Source organism: Diabrotica virgifera, chromosome 7 (genome assembly GCF_917563875.1).
Source record: "Diabrotica virgifera virgifera chromosome 7, PGI_DIABVI_V3a".
Lineage (NCBI taxonomy): Eukaryota > Metazoa > Arthropoda > Insecta > Coleoptera > Chrysomelidae > Diabrotica > Diabrotica virgifera.
The window spans coordinates 87,961,575-87,983,692 of NC_065449.1; the positions used below are offsets into that span (position 1 = coordinate 87,961,575).

The 22,118-nt window shown below is 33.6% G+C and overlaps 1 protein-coding gene across 4 annotated transcripts in view; it reads left to right on the top strand.

Moving 5' to 3' along the window:
- Positions 1 to 22,118, top strand: part of LOC114329654 (zinc finger and BTB domain-containing protein 8A-like) — a 184,604-nt gene that overhangs the window by 63,572 nt on the left and 98,914 nt on the right. For all 4 annotated transcript variants that reach the window (XM_028278836.2, XM_028278834.2, XM_028278835.2 and 1 more), the window contains exon 2: positions 11,156 to 11,360. In XM_028278836.2, the coding sequence (XP_028134637.1) occupies positions 11,156 to 11,360 (205 nt within the window). The remainder of the gene's footprint in view (positions 1 to 11,155; positions 11,361 to 22,118) is intronic.

Genomic DNA, 22,118 nt, shown 5'->3' on the forward strand with positions numbered 1-22,118 from the left:
ACAGATAATACAGGAACAAATTGTAACTATTTCCTGCGTAGGATCTGGCGGCCATTTTTATTTGTAAACAATTAACTGTCAAAAAATGGCATTTCCCCCCTTTTTTTTTCAAATCAACGGAAAACAGTGAAACTTATGATTTTTTAGTACAAATATTTTCGAGATTATGGAAAAAGCTTTAAAATGACGTATTACAAAGTTTGATATACTCATTTATTGTTAATATAATTGCGAAAAAAGGTCGGAATTGCAAAAAAATTAAATATTTTCGCAATAACTGTTATAAAAATTAGTGTACAGCTTTGAAATTTTTGTCAAATGAGGGTTCTTTGGTGTTTAATATGTGATAAAAATTTCAGAGCCATTCATTCAATTTTTTAAATTTTATTCAAATTGTTTATCCCAGAGAACATTTTTTTGCAATAACATAAGTCAGGACCTATGTCCAGCAGTGGACGTGAATTGGTTGGATAATGATGATGATGATGAACATAAGTCAGAAAAAAATGACGTTAGAACCATTCCACAGGTGTCAAATGAAAGAGCATGAGCTACATTTTCAACATGGTTTAAAAAAGTGAATAAAAAATGCATTTATTAGTAATAAATAATTATGCAAAAGTATCGTCGATTTTTCTTTATAACCTTTTTGAATAACTTTTTCCAAAAAAATTAACTTTTTTACCCTGTTTTAAGTGTACAACTACCAAGTAATGATATTTATATCATAATTGATAAAAAATTGTAATAAATATGTATAATTTCTTATACCTATAACAAAATAAAAAGTTTATAAGGAAAGATTTACGATACTTTTGCATAATTATTTATTACTAATAAATGCATTTCTTATTCACTTTTTTTAAACCAAGTTGAAAATATAGCTCATGCTCTTTCATTTGACACCTGTGGAATGGTTCTAACGTAATTTTTTTCTGACTTATGTTATTGCAAAAAATGCTCTCTGGGATAAACAATTTGAATAAAATTTAAACAATTGAATGAATCGCTTTGAAATTTTTATCATATATTAAGCACCAAAGAACCCTTATTTGACAAAAATTTCAAAGCTCTACACTAATTTTTACAACAGTTATTGCGAAAATGATTTTTTTGCAATTCCGACCCTTTTTCTCAATTATATTAACAATAAATGAGTATATCAAACTTTGTAATACGTCATTTTAAAGCTTTTTCCATAATCTCGAAGATATTTGTACTAAAAAAACCATAAGTTTCCCTGTTTTCCATTGATTTGAAAAAAGTGAAAAATGTCATTTTTTGACACTTAAGTGTTTATAAATAAAAATGGCCGCCAGATCCTACGCAGGGAATAGTTACAATTTGCTCTTATAGCTATTACCTGTCGAAAAAACGCTTCAGTACCCTGGCTATTCAAGTGTCATGGAAAAAACCTTATTACCCTGGACTATATGTGGAGGGCAAATCCGAAGGAGTGGGTCACCAGGAAATTCTTTGTGGAGTGGATAAACCTGGTATTTGGCCCTTCTGTTAAAAAAATATCTTCAGGAAAACAACCTACCCATGCAAATCCTTCTCGTCCTCGATAATGCTCCTTCTCCCCTACCAAATCTCGAAGATGATTTACTCGAAGTTCAAGTTTAGAAAGATTCTCTATCTACCACCCAATACCACTCCTATCTTGCAACCCATGGATCAGTAGGGCATTTCTAATTTTAAGAAATTGTATAGGTACCATTCACATTTTTCGGCGCTGCTTTGAGGTGACCGAGAACATAAACCTTACATTTCGAAAATTCTGGAAGAGCCACTTTAACATGGTAATATGTCTTAGAATTATTGATCAAGCCTGGCTAGGTGTTACAACAAGGACATTAACTCTACAACAAAGAAGTTGTGGCCTGAGGCTGTAAGTGAAAAAGCCGAAAAATTGGAAGCCGAATGTCAGTGGCAGATGATATTGTTTGTCTTGGAAAATCCATGGGTCTGGAGGTGGATGAAAGAGATGTGAACGAACTTGTCGAACAGGTCTAAGGAGCTAACAACCGAGGAGTTAGACGAACTATATTCGCAGAGTTTTGAAGAGGAGCCAGAGTTGGAAGAGTTTGTCTCTATAAGAGATATACAGGAGATCTTGGAGATGTGGGAGAAAGTTGTGGAGTTCGTTGATAAAAATCACTCCGAAAAAGTTACAACTGGTCGTGCATCGGAGTTTTTCAACAAAACTTGCCTAACACATTTCCACAATATTCAGAAAGGGAAGAAGAAACAAACCTGTTATTGGTATATACCAATAACGTATGACGTAGATATATTAAAATTATACATTATGAGAAGTGCCTGAAAAAAATGATAAGCGTTGAAAAGCCATATCATATTATAATTTTTTCGATGACTATTATTTTCAATTGAGACGTATTTACGCATACTGATTAGTCCTGTAGCAAATTAAATTTTCTCCAATTTTATATCTATTTATTAGGTACTTTTTATTGTCAAGTGACCAACAAAAAAGTTATAAACAAAAATAAGAGAAAATTTTGGGGGTTTTTTACAATAAAATGACATAGCAATTTTGTAGAGGGTTTTTCAACGAACAATTTTCAGTATGAAGTTGTTTAAGATTATTTATTTATCTAGTTTCCACAGTTCTCCAAACTTAACCAGATTCTCGAATGCTCATAGGGATACAATATAAAGGATACAATAGGGATACAATAAAAACAAAACGTTAGGCTTTCTTTTCTATCTAAGTACATGTTTTTATTCATACAATTTATTGAGTCTGAAGGTGCGTTTTTTGTGTGGTATCCCCAGTAGGCCTAATCCACGGACAATTTCTAGACAAAATAATATAATTTATTATTATATATTGAAAAACGTCTCTCAGATATTATTTTTTCATGTTTTTCGGTGGTCCAGGCTGCGAGTCAAGATCTGAATTAGTATCCTATAGTCCGTCCGCTATAACTTTTTCCATGCGGTACGATTCATTTTCAATCAAACTAAGTCAAAACATAAAGTGAAACGTACGCCGATGTGTGTAGTATATAGTATACAGTATACAAAATGTATATACACATCGACGTTCGTTTCACTTTATGTTTTGACTTAATTTGATTGAAAATGAATCGTACCGCATGGGAAAAGTTATAGCGGACGGACTACAGGTGAATTTTTTTGGTATAATGGGAGTTAGCGTTGGCGTCATTGTCGGTAATTCATCTTCCAATTCATTTCCTTCAATTAATGTTGATATGTCCACGATGTTACTGCAGCTCTTACCACCACAATGGTGGCGCACTGCTGAACATTTGAGGTCTGCTTTTCGGCAACCGAAGGCACTTCCAGTTTCCATTGCATCTGTAAAAGATGAATTTAATAAGCTCGGAAGGTACTGAAAGCTTGGAAGTTTGGATTGGTATCCAAAATTTTCCATGCCAAAAAAGGCCTAATCTTCTGGATCATAATGTTTACCGAGCTATGCCTGAATCTGGTGATACACTCGGAGTCTGTGTTTTAGTGAATCGTTTGTATCTCAGGGTTTCCAGAGAATCGTCTTTATTTCCGCCATATAAAGAGACGAAAAAACGTTCGCTAACAACACTTAGTAAAGATGGCTCGACTTTCTCACTGACAATTCATTTTCCCCAGAGGTTTCTTACAAATAAAACAGCCCCTCATGATGCACGCTTAAAAAAAGTAAAAATGCTTATCACAAAAATATAAATTTTACCCAAAAGACTCACAATAGTATTATCGATAAAACTCAAAATACTTTTCACACTTTTTAATACGACTCACGTGTAGTGTTGGAAAATTTTCGAGAATGAAAAATCAGAGAATATTCTCGATATGGAGAATTTTCTGAGAATGAACCCTATAACGCACTTAGGGATATTGTTGAAGATGAAAGAGGGTATTAAAAATCATGAAATTATATACAAAATTTTGAGACTAAACAACAGTGTTCTTTATACAGGGTGTCCAGAAACTCTACCGACAAACGAAGACAGGAGATTCCTCAGATAATTTTAAGACAATTTAACCCAATTCACTTAGTCCGAAAATGCTTCCTAAGGGAGCTAGAGCTCTTTGAAGATGGCGTCTTTTAATTAGTTTTTCTTAAATACCTCCAGAACGCTTCTATTTAGAAAAACAAAAATTGGTACGCGTATTTATCTTCAAGATATAAATCTAATCCATCTACTGTAAATTTCTAGTACCGATCATAGGCGTCCGTTTTGGGTAGGGCAACGGTTATTTTATCGCATAACTTTTTTATCTTTAACTTTTATGCATTTCTGACACCGGATTATTAAATTGCGAAGTATTCTAGTACTAAAAGATACTCTTGTTTTAAATCGGTAGGACACACCCTTTTTTAGAAAAATCGATTTGAAAATTTTTCGCTTTTTGAATTAAAAAAAAAATTTCAAAAAAAAACTGTTTGGAAAGACGAAAACTGGTACATCTATTCATATTCCAGAGGTAAATCGATTTCATTAATTGCGAATTTCTAGTACTAGCCATAGGCGTCCGTTTTGGGTAGGTCAACAGTTATTTTATAGCATAACTTTTTTGTCTTGAATTTTTGAGCATTTTTGACACTAGATTATTAAATTATGAGGTATTCGAGTACTTAAAGTTACTCTTACTCTATGTTAATAAAATACTTCGTTTTTTGTTGAAAAGTTCTTTAAATTTTTTTTCAAATTCCAAAAACGAAAAATTTTAAAATCGATTTTTCTAGAAAACGGTGTGTCCTACCGACTTAAAGCAAGAGTACCTTTTAGTACTAGAATATCTTGCAATTTAATAATCCGGTGTCAAAAATGCATAAAAGTTAAGGACAAAAAAGTTATGCGATAAAATACCCGTTGCTCTATCCAAAACGGACGCCTATGACAATTTGCAATTGATGGAATCGAATGTCCATGAACCTAGCAGAGCAAGGTTAGCAGAATGGAATCAGACCAAGTGCATAATTAGGTGCTAATTAAGTACCCCAATCGCGAATTTAGTGCTCCTTTTTTTTTAAATTATGACGTGTTCTGCCAGGTACATATGAACTCAGCAGAGCACAACCATAAAAAACATCAAATCGAAAAGTGACCAAGCGTATAATTAAGCACTAATTAGGTGCTAATTTAGTACCCCAAACGTGAATTTAGAGCTCCTTTTATTTCTTGCTTTTATACCGTCATATGTACAGTTTTGTAGTGCGGTTATCGAGATACACTACATTATGTCTTTTCTAGATCTTATTAATAATTGCTTTTATTGCAGGTGTTTTTCCAGCTCTTGGATTTCTAGAAAATATCATTCACCTCTATGCATGCGTTTTGAGTAGAATCAAAATAATGTAGACTTTTTCTGTAGCAGTCGAACTAGTCCAGTTTATTGAGGTTCTATAACTAGATAATTGTTATTGATAATGTATTTCATTTTTATATTTTTTACACTTCTAGGCTGTAGATTATAATCTAGAATTTTACATAACACGACACACAATTGAGGATTCTGAATTTTAAAATACTTGTAGACGAAAAAAAATATGAGTTCTTTAATATCTCGAAATTTGAAATTTGAGATCCTGAAATCTTTTATCCAAGAATGTGGAACCTCAGACTTGTAATATATGGATTAATAAATGCAGAACTAAGCATTATAATAGATAGAGTTGAGGAATTCAAATTCCTCAAGCCTGGGATTCCCGCGTTGCAAATAATGATTATTTAATTGCTAATGTCTATGCTGACTGGCGCTTTTAGAGGGTTTCGCTGTCCTTGGATTTCCCTAAACGGTCAGTTGAAAGCTTACAACAGTAGTCATCGAATGTCCAAAATCCGCGCATAAAATGAGTGGTCCCGGAAGACCTCGGGTGATAAACCACGAAGAAATAACGGAAAAACTGTTGCTTTACAAATCGGAAATTATTCTCTTAGGAGATAAAGTTTTATCGAAAAATGATCATTTGTGGGAGAAAATTTCGGAAGAATTTGGTGGGAAAAAAACCGCGAAATCTTTACATTCATACGTGTCCTGTAATAAAGATGGGATTCGGGATTTGATGAATGGCCGCGAAAAATCAGAGAAAGTTCCCCGTTTTCGTGAGAGTGATCAGCCGAATTCAAGCGCCTGCGATGCAACTTTCGAAGGAAATCATCGAGACGAAAAATTGCACCATCTCCATGAAGATGAGCAATTTCAAAGCACTTGCTCAAACAAAAAATCACAAAAATCGAAGCGTCGTCAAACTGAAGCCTGGAGTTTGGCAGCAAGAAATCTCGGAGAGGATCTGGAACACGACAAAACTCAAATGTGGATAGCACAACCTAATTAGCACTCAAATGTGAGATAGGCCAGCAACTCTATTGATGATGTTTTCAACGGCTTGACTTTGTACTGACCTCGCATGAACTTGAATGCAGTACGCGTCAAAATTTGGAAAAAAAAACTGAGCATGAAATTCGTTATTAGGGCACTTAATTAGCACCTAATTAGCACCTAAATTTAAGATAGGTATGTTTGGATTTTTTTGATTTTTTAAGGTAGTACTCTAATGACTTCATATGTACCTGGCAGAACATGTCATAACTTAAAAAATAAAGGAGCACTAAATTCGCGATTGGGGTACTAAATTAGCACCTAATTAGTACTTAATTATAAGCTTGGTCACTTTTCGATTTGATGTTTTTTATGGTTGTGCTCTGCTGATTTCATATGTACCTGGCAGAACACGTCATAATTTAAAAAAAAAAGGAGCACTAAATTCGCGATTGGGGTACTTAATTAGCACCTAATTATGCACTTGGTCTGATTCCATTCTGCTAACCTTGCTCTGCTAGGTTTATGGACATTGGAATCGATTCATCTCTGAAAAGTAAATATGCATACCAATTTTCGTTTTTATAAATAGAAGCGTTCTGGAGGTATTTAAGAAAAACTAATTTCATGACGCCATCTTCAAAGAGCTCTAGCTCCCTTGGCAAGCATTTTCGGACTAGGTAAATTGGGTTAAATTGTCTTAAAATTATCTGAGGAATCTCCTGTCATCGTTTGTCGGTAGAGTTTCTGGACACCCTGTATATAAACAAAATACAAAAACAACAGAGAACACAAAATTTATTTGATAAAAAAATGAAAGTTTCTTCTTAACAACAAATAATGCGTTGGTGATTTAATCAGAAAACCCTCAGGTTCAGAATCTATTTCTATCATTAGCTCATCCTGGTCATCTACATTCTGCATTTCAATGTACTGATGAGAAGTTGTGGGATTTTATTTTTCACGAGTCGTCAGCTCAGTCATGGATTGGTCTACGTCTAAAGAGGCATTTAGACGGGCTAGTTTTTGAAGCAATATGTTGCCGAAAATATATATTTGGTATGTTTCTGGCAACATTACAGCCATCTAATGAAAATATCGCCGTTTGGCTGAGCCATGTTGCCGAAATCTTACTGGTATTTGAACACTATTGCAGTGCCTGATGCGTTGCTGATAAAGTCGCACTGCTGTGGAAAATTATTATAAGGTTTATTAAGTACATTTACGTCCAGAGTTGTGGAACTTGGCATACTTCTGGAACTATGAGACAAATGGAAGAGTAGTGCACCCTGAATAAATACATTAAACTAAAACTGTTAGTATATATAAATAACAATTGCTAATCTTGTTGAGATTGGTATTGCGTTTCTCATGTTTGATCTTTCTTCTCTATTCTTGGCCCTATCATATTTATTAATATGTAGTTCGAAATCACTTTTTGACATTCTTGTAAAATTCTTTAACAAATAATTGTCTAGAATTATTTCCACAGTTAAATTACTCATTGTTTCGCGTTTACTTAGAAGAGCCATATCCACATTTTCCGTTTTTCATTTTTCTTTTTTATGTATCGTCTTAGCACGAGTAAGGACGCAGCAAGTCTCAAGAGAATATTCTCGAAAACGAGAATATTCTGGCCGAAAATATTCTCTTGAGAATATTCTCTTCTTACATCACTAGTCACGTGGCAAAATATGTAGCACAACTGTAAGAATAAGTAGAGGGGATCAGACTGCTGTGCCACCTAGGATAAATTATAATAATAACAGTATGTATTAGCAGGCAGATATTCAGTCTGGTACGGTACGGTACGGAAGAAGAATGACGTAACTGCAAATTTTGTCAATTCCTGTTTATTGCGTAATTTATTTCTAATATACAATGTACAGATGATACAAAAACGACAGAACTGTAATAACGTGCTGAGCCACTATATCGCACCCTCAGTGCAAGACTGCAGTAAGTCAAAATAAGTAAGTTTCGAGATAAAGACGATTTTGTTTATTTTCGTGCTAATATCGGTGAAACAAGACAAAAGTTTTAAGAAAAATTAACATTTAATTATGATTTTGCATGCTTTTCAGCCTATATTACATTAATCAAAAATAAAAATTTAAATAAAATAATATTAATGCAAAAAAAAATTAGGAATTTCAAAGTTACAACAGTTTTGCACGGAGAAAATTGTAAAAAGTGTAGACACATTTACTTTTACAGTAAATCCTGTGTTACCGGCCACCTGCCAACATCGGCCACCTGTACTAACGGCCAGTTTAAAAATTCCCCAAACCAATTATGTATATCTACACTACAAAAACTGGCAATACCGGCCACCTTTCTATATCGGCCAATAGTTCTTTCATTTTTAGTGGCCGTTGCTGACAGGTTTTACCATAGTTGTTGTCCTCTTCTCGTACATCATCTTGTGCCAAAATATTTTTATAAAAACTTTGGTGGGCTTCTGGTATCATACCCGAATGACATAAGTATACCAAATCTTTCTTTTTGGACATTTGAATTTTTGGCTGTTCTTTGGCAAGTTTTCTGAGAATAGATATTTTTGACCTCTAGTATTGTCAATACACAAGTTTTAAGATAACTGTTTTTCCTCTCATGAGAAAAAATACTTTTTGGTCGAAAATAATTAGTCTTAATTTATGTGGTTTTAATCCAATCTAACAAATAAATGGTCAAATGACATCGCACATATCTTATGGAAAATATAATGTCACACAAAGGAGATATAATTTACATGAATTGTTTGGTCTCGTAAATCTTTTTTTGTCTCGGCCGTTAATGGATTACGTAGACAGGCTTGTATATTAAAAAAACACCACAGATATAGATATGATAATAACAAATATCTTACTTTTTTCGTGCCTTTCATTGCTTGTTATCGAAGCCATTGCAATGTTCCGTGCAAAACTGTTGTAACTCTATTACATTAGAGTTACAACAGTTTTGCACGGAACTTATATTCAAAAACGCAAAATAGTTAAACTGTTGTTGTTGTAATATTTAACCGGTTAAGCATTTGAAAGTTACTAAAGTTTTACAGGGGATAGATATGCATGTTTACAATCGAATTCCATGATTACTTCATTTTCATAAAATTTTTGAGTTACCGCAGTCTTGCACTGAGAGTGCGATATGGTAGTTGCGTCGATATTGAAATACGCACTATGTTAGACCTTGCTTCAGATGCATAATGACGCAACTGTAGATAGGATTGAAAATAAGGGGATTAAATTAAGATAATGAAATTCGAACTAATGGGGATGAAAATATAAGCCATTGTTGTAAGAATAAGCGCCTTACTAAATATTTAAAAATAGTTTTTTTCGTACAAAAAAAATTTAAGATGATTGAACCAATATCGATGAAAATAAAGGCCATCGTTGCAAGAATAAACGCTATACCGATGCTCCTGGACGATTACTCTTCATTTAATCCCTATTTTAGATATTTAAAAATAGTTTTTTTGCTATTCTGAAGAATTTTGCTTTTTGCAGTTGCGTCACTCTTCTTCCGGACCGGCGCGTGTCCTCAGTCAACTACTTGGGCCTTTTCTACATGCTTAGGTTTTTAAGTTTTGTAGTTTTGTTTTTTTTTGTTTTAGAACATATATTCTACATGTTCTAAATAGTTTTGTATTTGCCCTCAAATAGTTTAATAATAGCATAGGAATGTTAAGATCATAATAAATTGTATGAATAAAAAAATATATAGATAGAAAAGTAAGCCTAACGCTTTATTTTTATTGTATTCCTATGAGCATGAGCATTCGAGAATCTGGTCAAGTTTGGAGCGCTGTAAAACCTAGATAAATAATTATATTCAAACTTTATAGTGTAAACTGTTCGTTGAGATTTTCACTTAGTTTTGTTTATATCTTTTATGTTGGTCACTTGACGATAAAAAGTAATAGAAATAAAATTGTAGAAAATTTAATTTGCTATACTTTACGTTATATTAAATTTTCTGTGGGGTTGGTAGTTTACGAGATACTGCGCAAAACCCCTTTGCACACCTTTTCCAAGATGGCGGCCGGGGGACAAGGGTGGCGACCTCACAAACTTGAACATAAGCTTCTACTTACCCCCCCTACACATTAAAAAAATAAAATTAACTCCTCTAACAAATGCAAGCTATGGCCTAAAAAATGTAACATTTCAATGCTTTTGGTGATCAGATTTATTCCGGCAGGTGTGTGTGTTGACAGAAACAATTATATAAAATTATATTAATTAAAACGCAAACAATTGTCAATAATATACTTATTTATTTTTGGTAAAAAAAGGTGTTTTGCTTATACCCTCTCGTAAGAGGGTTTGTTATTATTTCGGCCCAGCGAGCGACCGATGCCTGCTGGGGTGTGGTAACCGACTGAGTGGCTGAAAGAAACCACAGACGCTAATCTGTTTGTGTTTCTACCATCTGACCAGAAGGGCAATAAATTATTTAGATCTGGCGTTTAAAAGTTGAAACATTTCTACAGTTTTAGGAAACGTTTTCGAATGCATGTCCAAAGTGAGTTATTGACATAAGGTCTGATAAGGTAATTAATTTATGGGGAATTCAGTTTGTTAAACTGAACACACCAAAAACATATGGTTAAGGATACATTTCGTTTCGTAAAACCGTGCCCTTCTTAGCATTTGGTTTGTATATTACATGTGAATTTATATGACCCATATTATTTCTTTTTGAGAGAAGTTATTAAAAATTAAGAAAATAAAATTAGCAAAAATAGTAATTAAAGCGTACCGCTATAGATTTTCTTTCATCAAGAAATTAATATGCTCTTTATCAAAATTAACCAACACTGTAATTTTAATTTCAGAAAACAAATGGTTCGTCAAGGCACACCCGATTTAAAGGACAAAAACGCGTTACAGTCGATTTTGAAAATGCCGAGGATGCTAATGCTGACCCCATATCTATCACTGCATTACCCCTTACAACATCAACACCAAAAGCCCCAGGTCCCATTGAATTCATCCCTAGTTCTTCTGCAGACGACAAGGCAACTATACAACCAAAATTGGGTATGTAATAAATTGGACATTATACGAGTTAGTAGGTATACAGAGTGGACCCAAAGGTTTGGAAACGATTAATTATCTCTTAAATGGACACTCCGAATTAAACGGGATACACCATATTCTGCAATATGGAGATTTCGAATTTGATTCTTACAGTCTTGCCAGGTTTACCGTTTTCTGATATTAGTCACTTTGGTCTTTTTTTAAATACAACATCCTATATGTTGTATTATTATTGGAATCTCTACAATAAGGATGGTTTTCAATGAAAAAGAGTAGATTTGAGATTACTGTTTTCTCGGGGGTGGAAAATCTGTTTGTCACATAACCACAGAAGTGGCTACTGTGGCTAGAGCTAGAGAAGCAAAAACTGTTGTATAATTTTTTTTGAAAACTCAATACTTTTTGAGTTATTCGTGGTTGGAAATTTGCCATTTTCATTGAAAAATTACAACTTTTCGGACAGTTTTTTTCAAATACCTTAAAAATTATGCATCTAACAAAAAAAAGTATATAAAACATTTTTGTAGCTTATGAAAAATCAAAGAGATTCATTTCTTCATAATTGTTTTAGTTACGATACAAAAATAGATGGTAGGTGAAAAGAGATTTTTTCAGTGTATTGAACGTAAATATAATAGACAAATGGTCGATTTTAGGGGTAGTTTATAATCAATGGTATATTGCTACGCTAAGAATACCTTTTGTAATGATTGGAAAGACCTTTAAAATGAGTACTGTTAAATGTCGATTACATTCATACTAAGCGACATATGAAAAATTTATGACTAATGTATGTTAAGAAAAAATGAAAAGTATATTTAACCCCTCATCCACCAGAATTTAAATGCATCGTTTTCCTTCTACAATCCTTTTATTATAATGTTATTTGTATGTTCAAAAATTTGACGGGTTTAAAATGAATGGTTTTTGGAAAAAAATAAGATCAAATTATAGAGCGCATTTTTAAATTTTCTTAAAAATCTTCCTTTTTCTCCAAGTAACTCGAAAATGATAAGGGATACGAAAAATGTACAAAAATGTAGGGTTTTATATACATAATGTTATGTATACATAATGTAGGGTTTTTTAGATAAAAATTTTGTATTTATATTTATATTTTTTCCATTACTGTATCTTCGTGATTTATATTTACTTTTGTTTTCACCCATTTTGAAAAAATGTGAAATCTTTGTATTATCCACGTCCGTCTGTCCGTCTGTCCGTAACCACAACTCCTCCGGCAATATAGCAGCTAGAATGACAAATGAGGTGTCAAATGAAAGCTGATAATCCAAGGATGGTACTAAAGGTGAGATATTTGACCTTGGCGGTCTGTCCGTCGGTCTGTACGACCGCGAATATAACTCCTCCATCATTATACCAGGTAGAATGACAAATGAGGTGTCAAATGAAAGCTTATAATCCAAGGATGGTACTAAAGGTGAGATATTTGACCTAGGCGGTCTGTGCGTCGGTCCGTACGACCGCGAATATAACTTCTCCGTCATTATACCAGGTAGAATGACAAATGAGGTGTCAAATGAAAGCTGATAATCCTAGGATTGTACTAAAGGTGAGATATTTGACCTAGGCGGTCTGTGCGTCGGTCCTTCCGACCGCGAATATAACTCCTCCGTCATTATACCAGGTAGAATGACAAATGAGGTGTCAAATGAAAGCTGATAATCCAAGGATGGTACTAAAGGTGAGATATTTAACTAAGGCGGTCTGTACGTCGGTCCCTCCGACCGCGAATATAACTCCTCCATCGTTATACCAGCTTGAATGATAAATGAGGTGTCAAATGAAAGCTTATAATCCAAGGATGGTACTAAAGGTGAGATATTTGACCTAGGCTGTCTTTCCGTCGGTCCGTACGACCGCGAATATAACTTCTCCGTCATTATACCAGGTAGAATGACAAATGAGGTGTCAAATAAAAGCTGATAATCCAAGGATGGTACTAAGGTGAGATATTTGACCTGGGCAATCTTTCCGTCGGTCCGTAGGACCGCCAATGTAACTCCTCTGCCATTATACCGGGTAGAATCACAAATGAGGTGACAAATGTCAAAGTTTAGTAAGAATGACTCAACATTAGTAAATTCGTACTGTTCTTACGATGTCAGTTGGACCAGTATAAAAACAAAATTCGACACCGATTGTCGGCACCGTTTGTAAAACATAGGCGGCGCAATAGAAATTAATGAGTAAACTTTTATTTTTTAATTATGGTTCAATATTTGTTAAACAGTAATAATGTTGTTAATTGTTCACATTTCTTTATGAAATTGACACCAAAGATAATTAAAAATACATAATACAAATGAAATTTAACGTGCTTATTAATTTGAGAACTAAAGAAATAAGACTACACTTTGAATATACACATAAAATACATGAAAACGAACAATTCCTCTTCCAGTCGAATTGTCTAATTCATGACTAATGAAGAGATCACTTTTACTACTGTATAGTATTTTTACTACAAAAGCGATATTACGTAGGTCAAAATTTTTGACGTAAGAGAACTGTCAAAACATTAGAATGTGACTCTTCATTATATCCATGTTTATAATAAACATGGCAATAATGAAAATTCACATTCTAATGTTTTGACAGTTCTCTTACGTCAAAAATTTTGACCTACGTATTATCGCTTTTGTAGTAAAAATACTATACATAGGACATATTTTTGACAAGTTGAAATATATCACTATCCGTGTGTTCAGAACTTGATTCGACACTTGTCGTGTTTATAACTACCACACCAATATTGGAAAAGAAGTGAAAGGCGCAATTTACACAACAGTTATCAGACCAATAATGACATAAATACGCGGCAGAAACACGACTTGATACAGAAAGGACAGAAAGAATGCTAGAAACAGCAGAGATGAAAATACTTTGAAAAATCGATGGGATATGGGAAGAGGTAGAAGTGCAGATATACGACAGATATGCAAGGTGGACAACATCAATAATTGGGTAACAAGCAGAAGAGTATAATGGAACAACTACATGAGCCAAATGACGAAAAACAAAGTAGTAAGGACGGCGAGAGACGGTTCCCCAATAGGAAGACGATCAGTTAGGTCTGTATCCCGCGTATGAAAAAAAAGTTGATTAATAGTAAGCTGAAAATTTGTTAATAGCTTAAACGGTGTCTAGTCGGATAAACTGTGATATATGAGAACACTGTAACAGGGGCAGTTTTAATTGTGGTTAAAAATTTGGAACGGTCAGACTTAAACTCTCCGAACAGAGATTAAACTCTCATGCAAAAATCAGACTGCTATTTATTAGCTGTCATAATTCCTGTCATTTGACATATTCTACATGTTCCACTCATTAAAACGCCCATTTGGTGATAAATAGTAGGCTGATTTTTGCATGAGAGTTTAATCTCTGTTCGGAGAGTTTAAGTCTGTTCTGTCGGACAAAATACATGTGCCGTTTTCGTGGTCTGGCCGTTCCAAATTTTTAACCTGTTCCACAATTAAAACTTCCCCTATTCCAGTGTTCCCATATATCAAAGTTTCTCCAACTACACACCCTTAAGCTATTAAAAAATTTTCAGCTTGCTATTAATCAACTTTTTTTTCATACGCGGGATCCAAAACTAAGTGGGAAGACCACGAAAACGATGGAATGACAACTTACTGGAGCCACATTGAAAAACAGACAGTCATGTCTACACAAGAAGAAGAAGAAGGAAAAGAAGAAGAAGACATTAATATTGGTGACAAAGCAAGATAATATTTTTATTTTACTTGAACATGAGCTACACAATTTTTCCAAATGTCACTTTTGACTTGTAAGTATATATATTGTATTAAAACAGAAAATAGCAAATTGACGTCATTAAATCTCGCATAATATATGGGACATCCTGTATAAACAATACAGTTTCAGTATAATACAATACAATAAAATTTAAAATTGATCATTAAAAGTATATAATACTTACAAATGCAATTTAATGTGCTTATTCATTTTTTAAGTACTAAAGAAATGAGACCAAAAATGTATTATAAAAATAAAATAATAATTATTGTAAGTTATGACGACGACTCTGTTTATTTAGTGTTTATATTGCTTGCCGCCTTTGAAACATGAGAAGGTATTTTGACCAGATAACGATATGATTTGAGCCTAAGCACTTCCGAACAATTTGACCAATTACTCTTCAGTATTGCCCAATAAGATACGTTAGAAAGTAGTAAGCCACACCCGCGTCCATGTGGACTAATACAAGGAGTGATCCATTTTGAAGCAAGCAAATGTTTATATGGTTTATCTTTATTTCTATGCTCTTCGTAGAATTATTGACCGGACCCCAAAAATGCTTCTGGTCCAACTGACATCGTAAGAACAGTATATCAATCCACGCAAAGTTACACGTAAAATTCAAATATCGTCTTCCAGTTCTACTTTCGATTACTTTGGGTGAAAACCTAGGACTTACGAAGTCCAATTACTTGTTATTTTATATTTTTATTCACTTTTGTGGGTATAACAGGAACTAGTTCGTTAAAGATTATTATGACGGTGAACGATAGGTCGTGAATGCAATAATTACAGATTCCTTTGTCGAGTATTTCACCGGTCTGCTCTGCTTTATTTGCTATCTTAAAACGCGCAGATGATAAATAATTCGAATTTTAGTTCCTGCCTCATTTCGACTTACGATTCATAGATGGTGCTAGTTACATCTTTTGTAATTATTTTAATAACTATTACACCGAAAGGATGAAAATTTGATTCCAATTTAGTGCTTCTATGTACACAGGTGCTCTGATGAGAATAAGTTTAATTCGAATTACATATAAGCACGTAGTCGACGACCTGTTCTGTAATCAAATCTGAGTCATCTTTACTTTTAATTTATATTTTTATTCACTTTTGTGAGTATAAAAGGAAGTAGTTGCTAAGATTATTATCACGGTGAACGACAGCTCGTGAATGCAATTATCGATTCCCTTGTCGAGTATTTCCCCATTCTGTTCTGCTTTATTTTTCCATCTTAAAAAGCGCAGAGTAATCTTTTGTAATTTTTTTTTAATAATTACACCGAAAGGATGAAAATTTGATTCCAGTTAGTGCTTCTGTGTACACAGTTGCTCTGATGAGAATAAGTTGAACTCGAAATACGTATAAGCACATGTAGATAATCAAATCTGAATCATCTTTACTTTTAGAATCCATATTAATTTCTAGAGAAACATGGAGAAATGTAATAGATCCATTGTACCATCGTTTAGGCTACTGTCAAATTAACAAGGGATGACATTTTGTACACTTGATTATGTAGACATTAATTTAGCTATGTAGTAAACTTTAATTGTTGTGTTCAATTTAGTTGGATACAGTGATGAGCGCGCTAATAACCGGCAAAATAGCTCAAAAGATGGAAAACATAATACATTGCGAAACAAAAAAAGAGATGAAACTAGTGGAGGTGGAAATTATCGTTATAAACGTATAAATTAACATTTCATTACATAGTTTCCCACCTTTAGACGTATCAGAGAAGTATGACAACTTCCACTGTGACAGTAGAATTTTATAAAATACTCCTGTCACAGACGTCTAAAGGTGGGAAACTATGTGATGTTATGTTAATTTATACGTTTATAACGATAATTTCCACCTCCAATAGTTTCATCTCTTTTTGTTTCGCATCACTGATAGTCAGAGCCTATTTTACTTCAAATCAGGCCCGAGGTACTACATAATTTTCTGGCCCTAAATATAATTTAATAATAACAATAACTTTAAAACAAATGTACACACCAGAAATTTAAATTTTTATTAACAATACATAAAATTTATTTTTGAAAATTATAAATTTTTAAATATGAGTAAAAATTGAATAGTTAAATATTAGTAAATTATTGGTACATTATTATAGATAATAATAATAATAATAATAAAAAATTAAAGGCACTCGTAGGAGTGCCGACAGAAGTGAAAACTTCTTATAGTATATAAATTACGAGCTCAATGCTTTTACCCCATCCTTAACAGACTTATTAACCCCCGCTTATTTATTACTTTCTCCCCATCTAAATTTAATAATTTTTCCCCATCCAAAAAGTGCACAAACGTCCCTAAAGAAATTTTTACTTCAAAAATTTATTTCGCCGAAGCGATGAACGGTCGCTAATTCAATACTTCCTCCCCATCTAAAAAGTGCACAACGCAACGTCCCCAAAAGAAGTTTTCACTTTAAAAATTTATTTTGCCGAAGCGATGACGGTCGCGATGACGTTCGCTAATTCAATACTTTTCCCTATCTAAAAAGTGCACAACGTCCCTAAAGAAATTTTCACTTCAAAAATTTATTTCGTCGAAACGATGACGGTCGCTAATTTAATACTTTTTCCCCATCCAAAAAGTGCACAACGACCCTCAAGAAGTTTTCACTTCAAAAATTTATTTCTTCGAAGCGATGACGGTCGCAATGACGGTCGCCAATTTAATACTTTTTCCCATCCAAGAAGTGCTATACCTATATCATATACGATATACGCGATGCGTATGCCCTATGCTATTTATGTATAATGTATACATACAAATAATGTATATATGTACAAAATTTATTTCAGCGAAGTGATGACGGTCGCAAATTCAATACTTTTTCCCCATCCAAGAAGTGCACAACGTCCCTAAAGAAATTTTCAATTCAAAAATTGATTTTGTCGAAGCGATAACGGTCGCTAATTTACTACTTTTTCCCCATCCAAAAAGTGCACAACGTCCCTCAAGAAGTTTTCACTTTAAATATTTATTTCGTCGAAGCGATTACGGTCCTAATTCAATACTTTTCCTCCATACAAAAAGTGCACAACGTCCCTATAAAAGTTTTCACTTAAAAAATTTATTTCGTCGAAGCGATGACGGTCGCTAATTTAATAATTTTTCCTTATCCAAAAAGTGCACAACGTCCCTCAAGAAATTTTTACTTCAAAAATTTATTTCGTCGAAGCGATGAATGTTCGCTAATATAATATTTTCCCCATCCAAAAAGTGCACAACGTCCCTCCAGAAGGTTCCACTTCAAAAATTGATTTCATCGAAGCGATGACGGTCGCTAATTTAATACTTTTTTACATCGAAAAAGTGCACAACGTCCATAAATAAGTTTCACTTCAAATATTTATTTCGTCGAAGCGATGACGTTCCCTAATTCAATACTTTTCCCCCATCCAAAAAGTGCACAACGTGCCTAAAGAAGTTTTCACTTAAAAAATGTATTTCGTCGAAGCGACAAAGGTCGCTAATTTATATTTTTCCCCATCCACAAAGTGCACAACGTTCTTCAAGAAGTTTCCACTTCAAAACTTGATTTCATCGAAGCGATGACGGTCGCTAATTTAATGCTTTTTTTCCATCGAAAAAGTGCACAACGTCCCTAAAGAAGTTTCACTTCAAATATTTATTTCGTCGAAGCGATGACGGTCCATAATTCAATACTTTTCCCCCATCCAAAAAGTGCACAATGTCCCTCAAGAAGTTTTCACTTCACGAATTTATTTCATCGAAGCGATGACGGTCGCGATCACGGTCGATAATTTAATACTTTTTTCCATCCAATAAGAGCACAACGTCCGTAAAGAAGTTTTTACTTCAAATATTTATTTCGTCGAAGCGATGACGGTCGCTTATTTATTACTTTCTCCCCATCTAAATTTAATAATTTTTCCCCATCCAAAAAGTGCACAAACGTCCCTAAAGAAATTTTTACTTCAAAAATTTATTTCGCCGAAGCGATGAACGGTCGCTAATTCAATACTTCCTCCCCATCTAAAAAGTGCACAACGCAACGTCCCCAAAAGAAGTTTTCACTTTAAAAATTTATTTTGCCGAAGCGATGACGGTCGCGATGACGTTCGCTAATTCAATACTTTTCCCTATCTAAAAAGTGCACAACGTCCCTAAAGAAATTTTCACTTCAAAAATTTATTTCGTCGAAACGATGACGGTCGCTAATTTAATACTTTTTCCCCATCCAAAAAGTGCACAACGACCCTCAAGAAGTTTTCACTTCAAAAATTTATTTCTTCGAAGCGATGACGGTCGCAATGACGGTCGCCAATTTAATACTTTTTCCCATCCAAAAAGTGCACACCGTCCCTAAAGAAGTTTTCACTTCAATACATATACGTACAACATTTATTTCGACCAAGAGATGACGGTCGCGAAATAAATCGTTTTTCCCTATCGAAAAATAGGTTTTACATTTATTTTAAATTTAAATACTTCTATTAAATTTATGTATAGATACACATAATATAGATACGTACAAAATTTATTTCGTCGAAGAGATGACGGTCGCGAAATAAATCTTTTTTTCCCCATCCTAAAATAGGTTTTACATTTATTTTAAATTTAAATACTTCTATACAATTTATATATACATACAAATAATATATAGCATAAGCGATGACGGTCGCAATGACGGTCGCGATGACGGTCGCAATGACGGTCGCAAATTCAATGCTTTTTCCCCTATCCAAAAATCGCACAACGTCCCTAAAGAAGTCAAAAATTAAATTAACTAAATTTATCAATTACATAAATTACGTTTGTATCATTTTTTTTATATACAGTACTTTTCAGATAAAACTCTCCACCTTAAATTAAATAACTTTTGAACCACTGATTTTTAGAAAAAACGCAAAAACACGTCAAATAATACTTGAAGGTGGAGACATTATGCCATATTTAAGCTTGACGGGAAAGGCACCCTCCCACCCCCGTATCATCCCTTAATTTTTTTTTAAATTACTTCAATCTTTTTTATTTGATATTTGGATTCTACTCTTTGTACTGATTTCAAAAATGTTTAACACTTGATGCTTAAAGTGATTAATTTAGGAGAAAAATCAATACTAAAGCAAAGAAACTGGATTGAATAAAAATTATTTTATTTAACAATTTTATAACATTTAGAATGAACATTTCACTACCAAAAACTTTAACAATAATTATTCAAAATTTTAACAATAATTATTTAAAATTTCAAGTCATTTTGAATAATTACTACTGTTAAAATTTTTGGTAGTGACATGTTGATTCTAAATGCTTGTGTGTAATAAAATTGTTACAAAAATAATTGTTTTCAATCCAATTTTCTTGTTTTTGTATTTATTTTTCTCATAAACTACCGACTTTAAGCATCATGTGTTATACATTTTTGAAATCAGTACAAAGAGGAGAATCCAAATATGAAATAAAAAAGGTGGAAAACATTTAAAAAAAATTAATGGATGATACCGGGGATGAGAGGGTGCCTTTCCCGGCCAGCTTAAATATTGATTTTTTTTATTGCAATAAGAATTTTTTTGTTGATTTTTCCGGGCCCCATTAAATTGCGGGCTCGAGGCAGGTGCCTCAGGGCCCTAGTTGTAAAATAGGCCCTGTATGTAGTCTGAATCAACAAATTTATTGAGGCGATAAGGCGTGTCTAGGCTTTTGTTTTATGTTTTTAAGATCTTTCTGACTACACAAAACCGGAAGTATTAGATACGGTTGGATTGGTATTGAAGTGAATGAATACAATGATAAGTGCGCTAATAACCGGCAAAATAACGCAAAAGACGGGAAACATAATACGTTGTGAAATAAAAAGAAATGAAACTGGGAGAGGTGGTAAATTATCAATAGAGACCTATAAATTTACCTTATATTGATAGTTTCCCACCTTTAGACGTATCAGAGGAGTTTGGCAACTACCACTGTGACAGTTTTAGTTGATATACTCATCCGATACGTCTAAATGTGGGAAAATATTAATATAATATAAATTTATACGTTTCTTTTTCACTCTAGTTTCACCTCTTTTTATTTCACAACGTATTATGTTTTCCGTCTTTTGCATTATTATGCCAGTTATTAGCGCACTCATCACTGTATATGGTTGTCGTATTTAAAAAAAAGTGACGAATGATATTAGAAAAGTAGTAAATCTGGCAACGTTACAAACATCATTTATCTTCGCATTGTCCAATAGGTGTATCCCTGTTTATTCGGACCATTAATTTAAGAGATAATTAGCAGTTTCCAGACTTTTGGCCCACTCCGCATAATAGGTGGTCATTTGCGATAAATAAACTTACTCAGAGTCCATCCGAATCAAACCCTGCTAAATCCAAAATTTTTCGTATTCCCCCTTTTTACACATTTTCAAAGTTCAAGCATATATTAATCTACAGGAATAAGGTTTCGGCTCAAAACCTTCTAAATCCTCTTTAAAATACAAGTGGAATGTTGACGTTAGAATCAAACCCTGCTATGTCCATTACTTTATGAACAATAAAGCAACGGCGAAACCAGGATGATCCTCAGGGGGGGTTACAACTACTGGAGGGTTTTTGAGGGTATAGAATACCGCCAATTTAAGCTCAAAGTACATTCCAATGTGGGAGGGTTATAACCAAACCCCCCCCCCCCCACCCTGGATATGCTACTGCGAATAAAGTACTACTTTTTTGTATATTTTGTATGTCTTCCTATCAAAATGGTTCCCCACTTTTAGTGCATTAATTGCGCCTAAAAGCAGTTGAAAACGAGGAATTTTGACAATATTATGTGGGCTTAGAATCGAAAGATGTAAGGGGCATGCAGAAAAATATACCAAATTAGTGTGCCATTTTATGACATTTATTGATGCCCCTTTGATCGAGAAATGCCGGATACTTTTTCGAAAATTTACATTGTTAATGTTTTTTTAGTCTCCTGAAAATTTTCAAA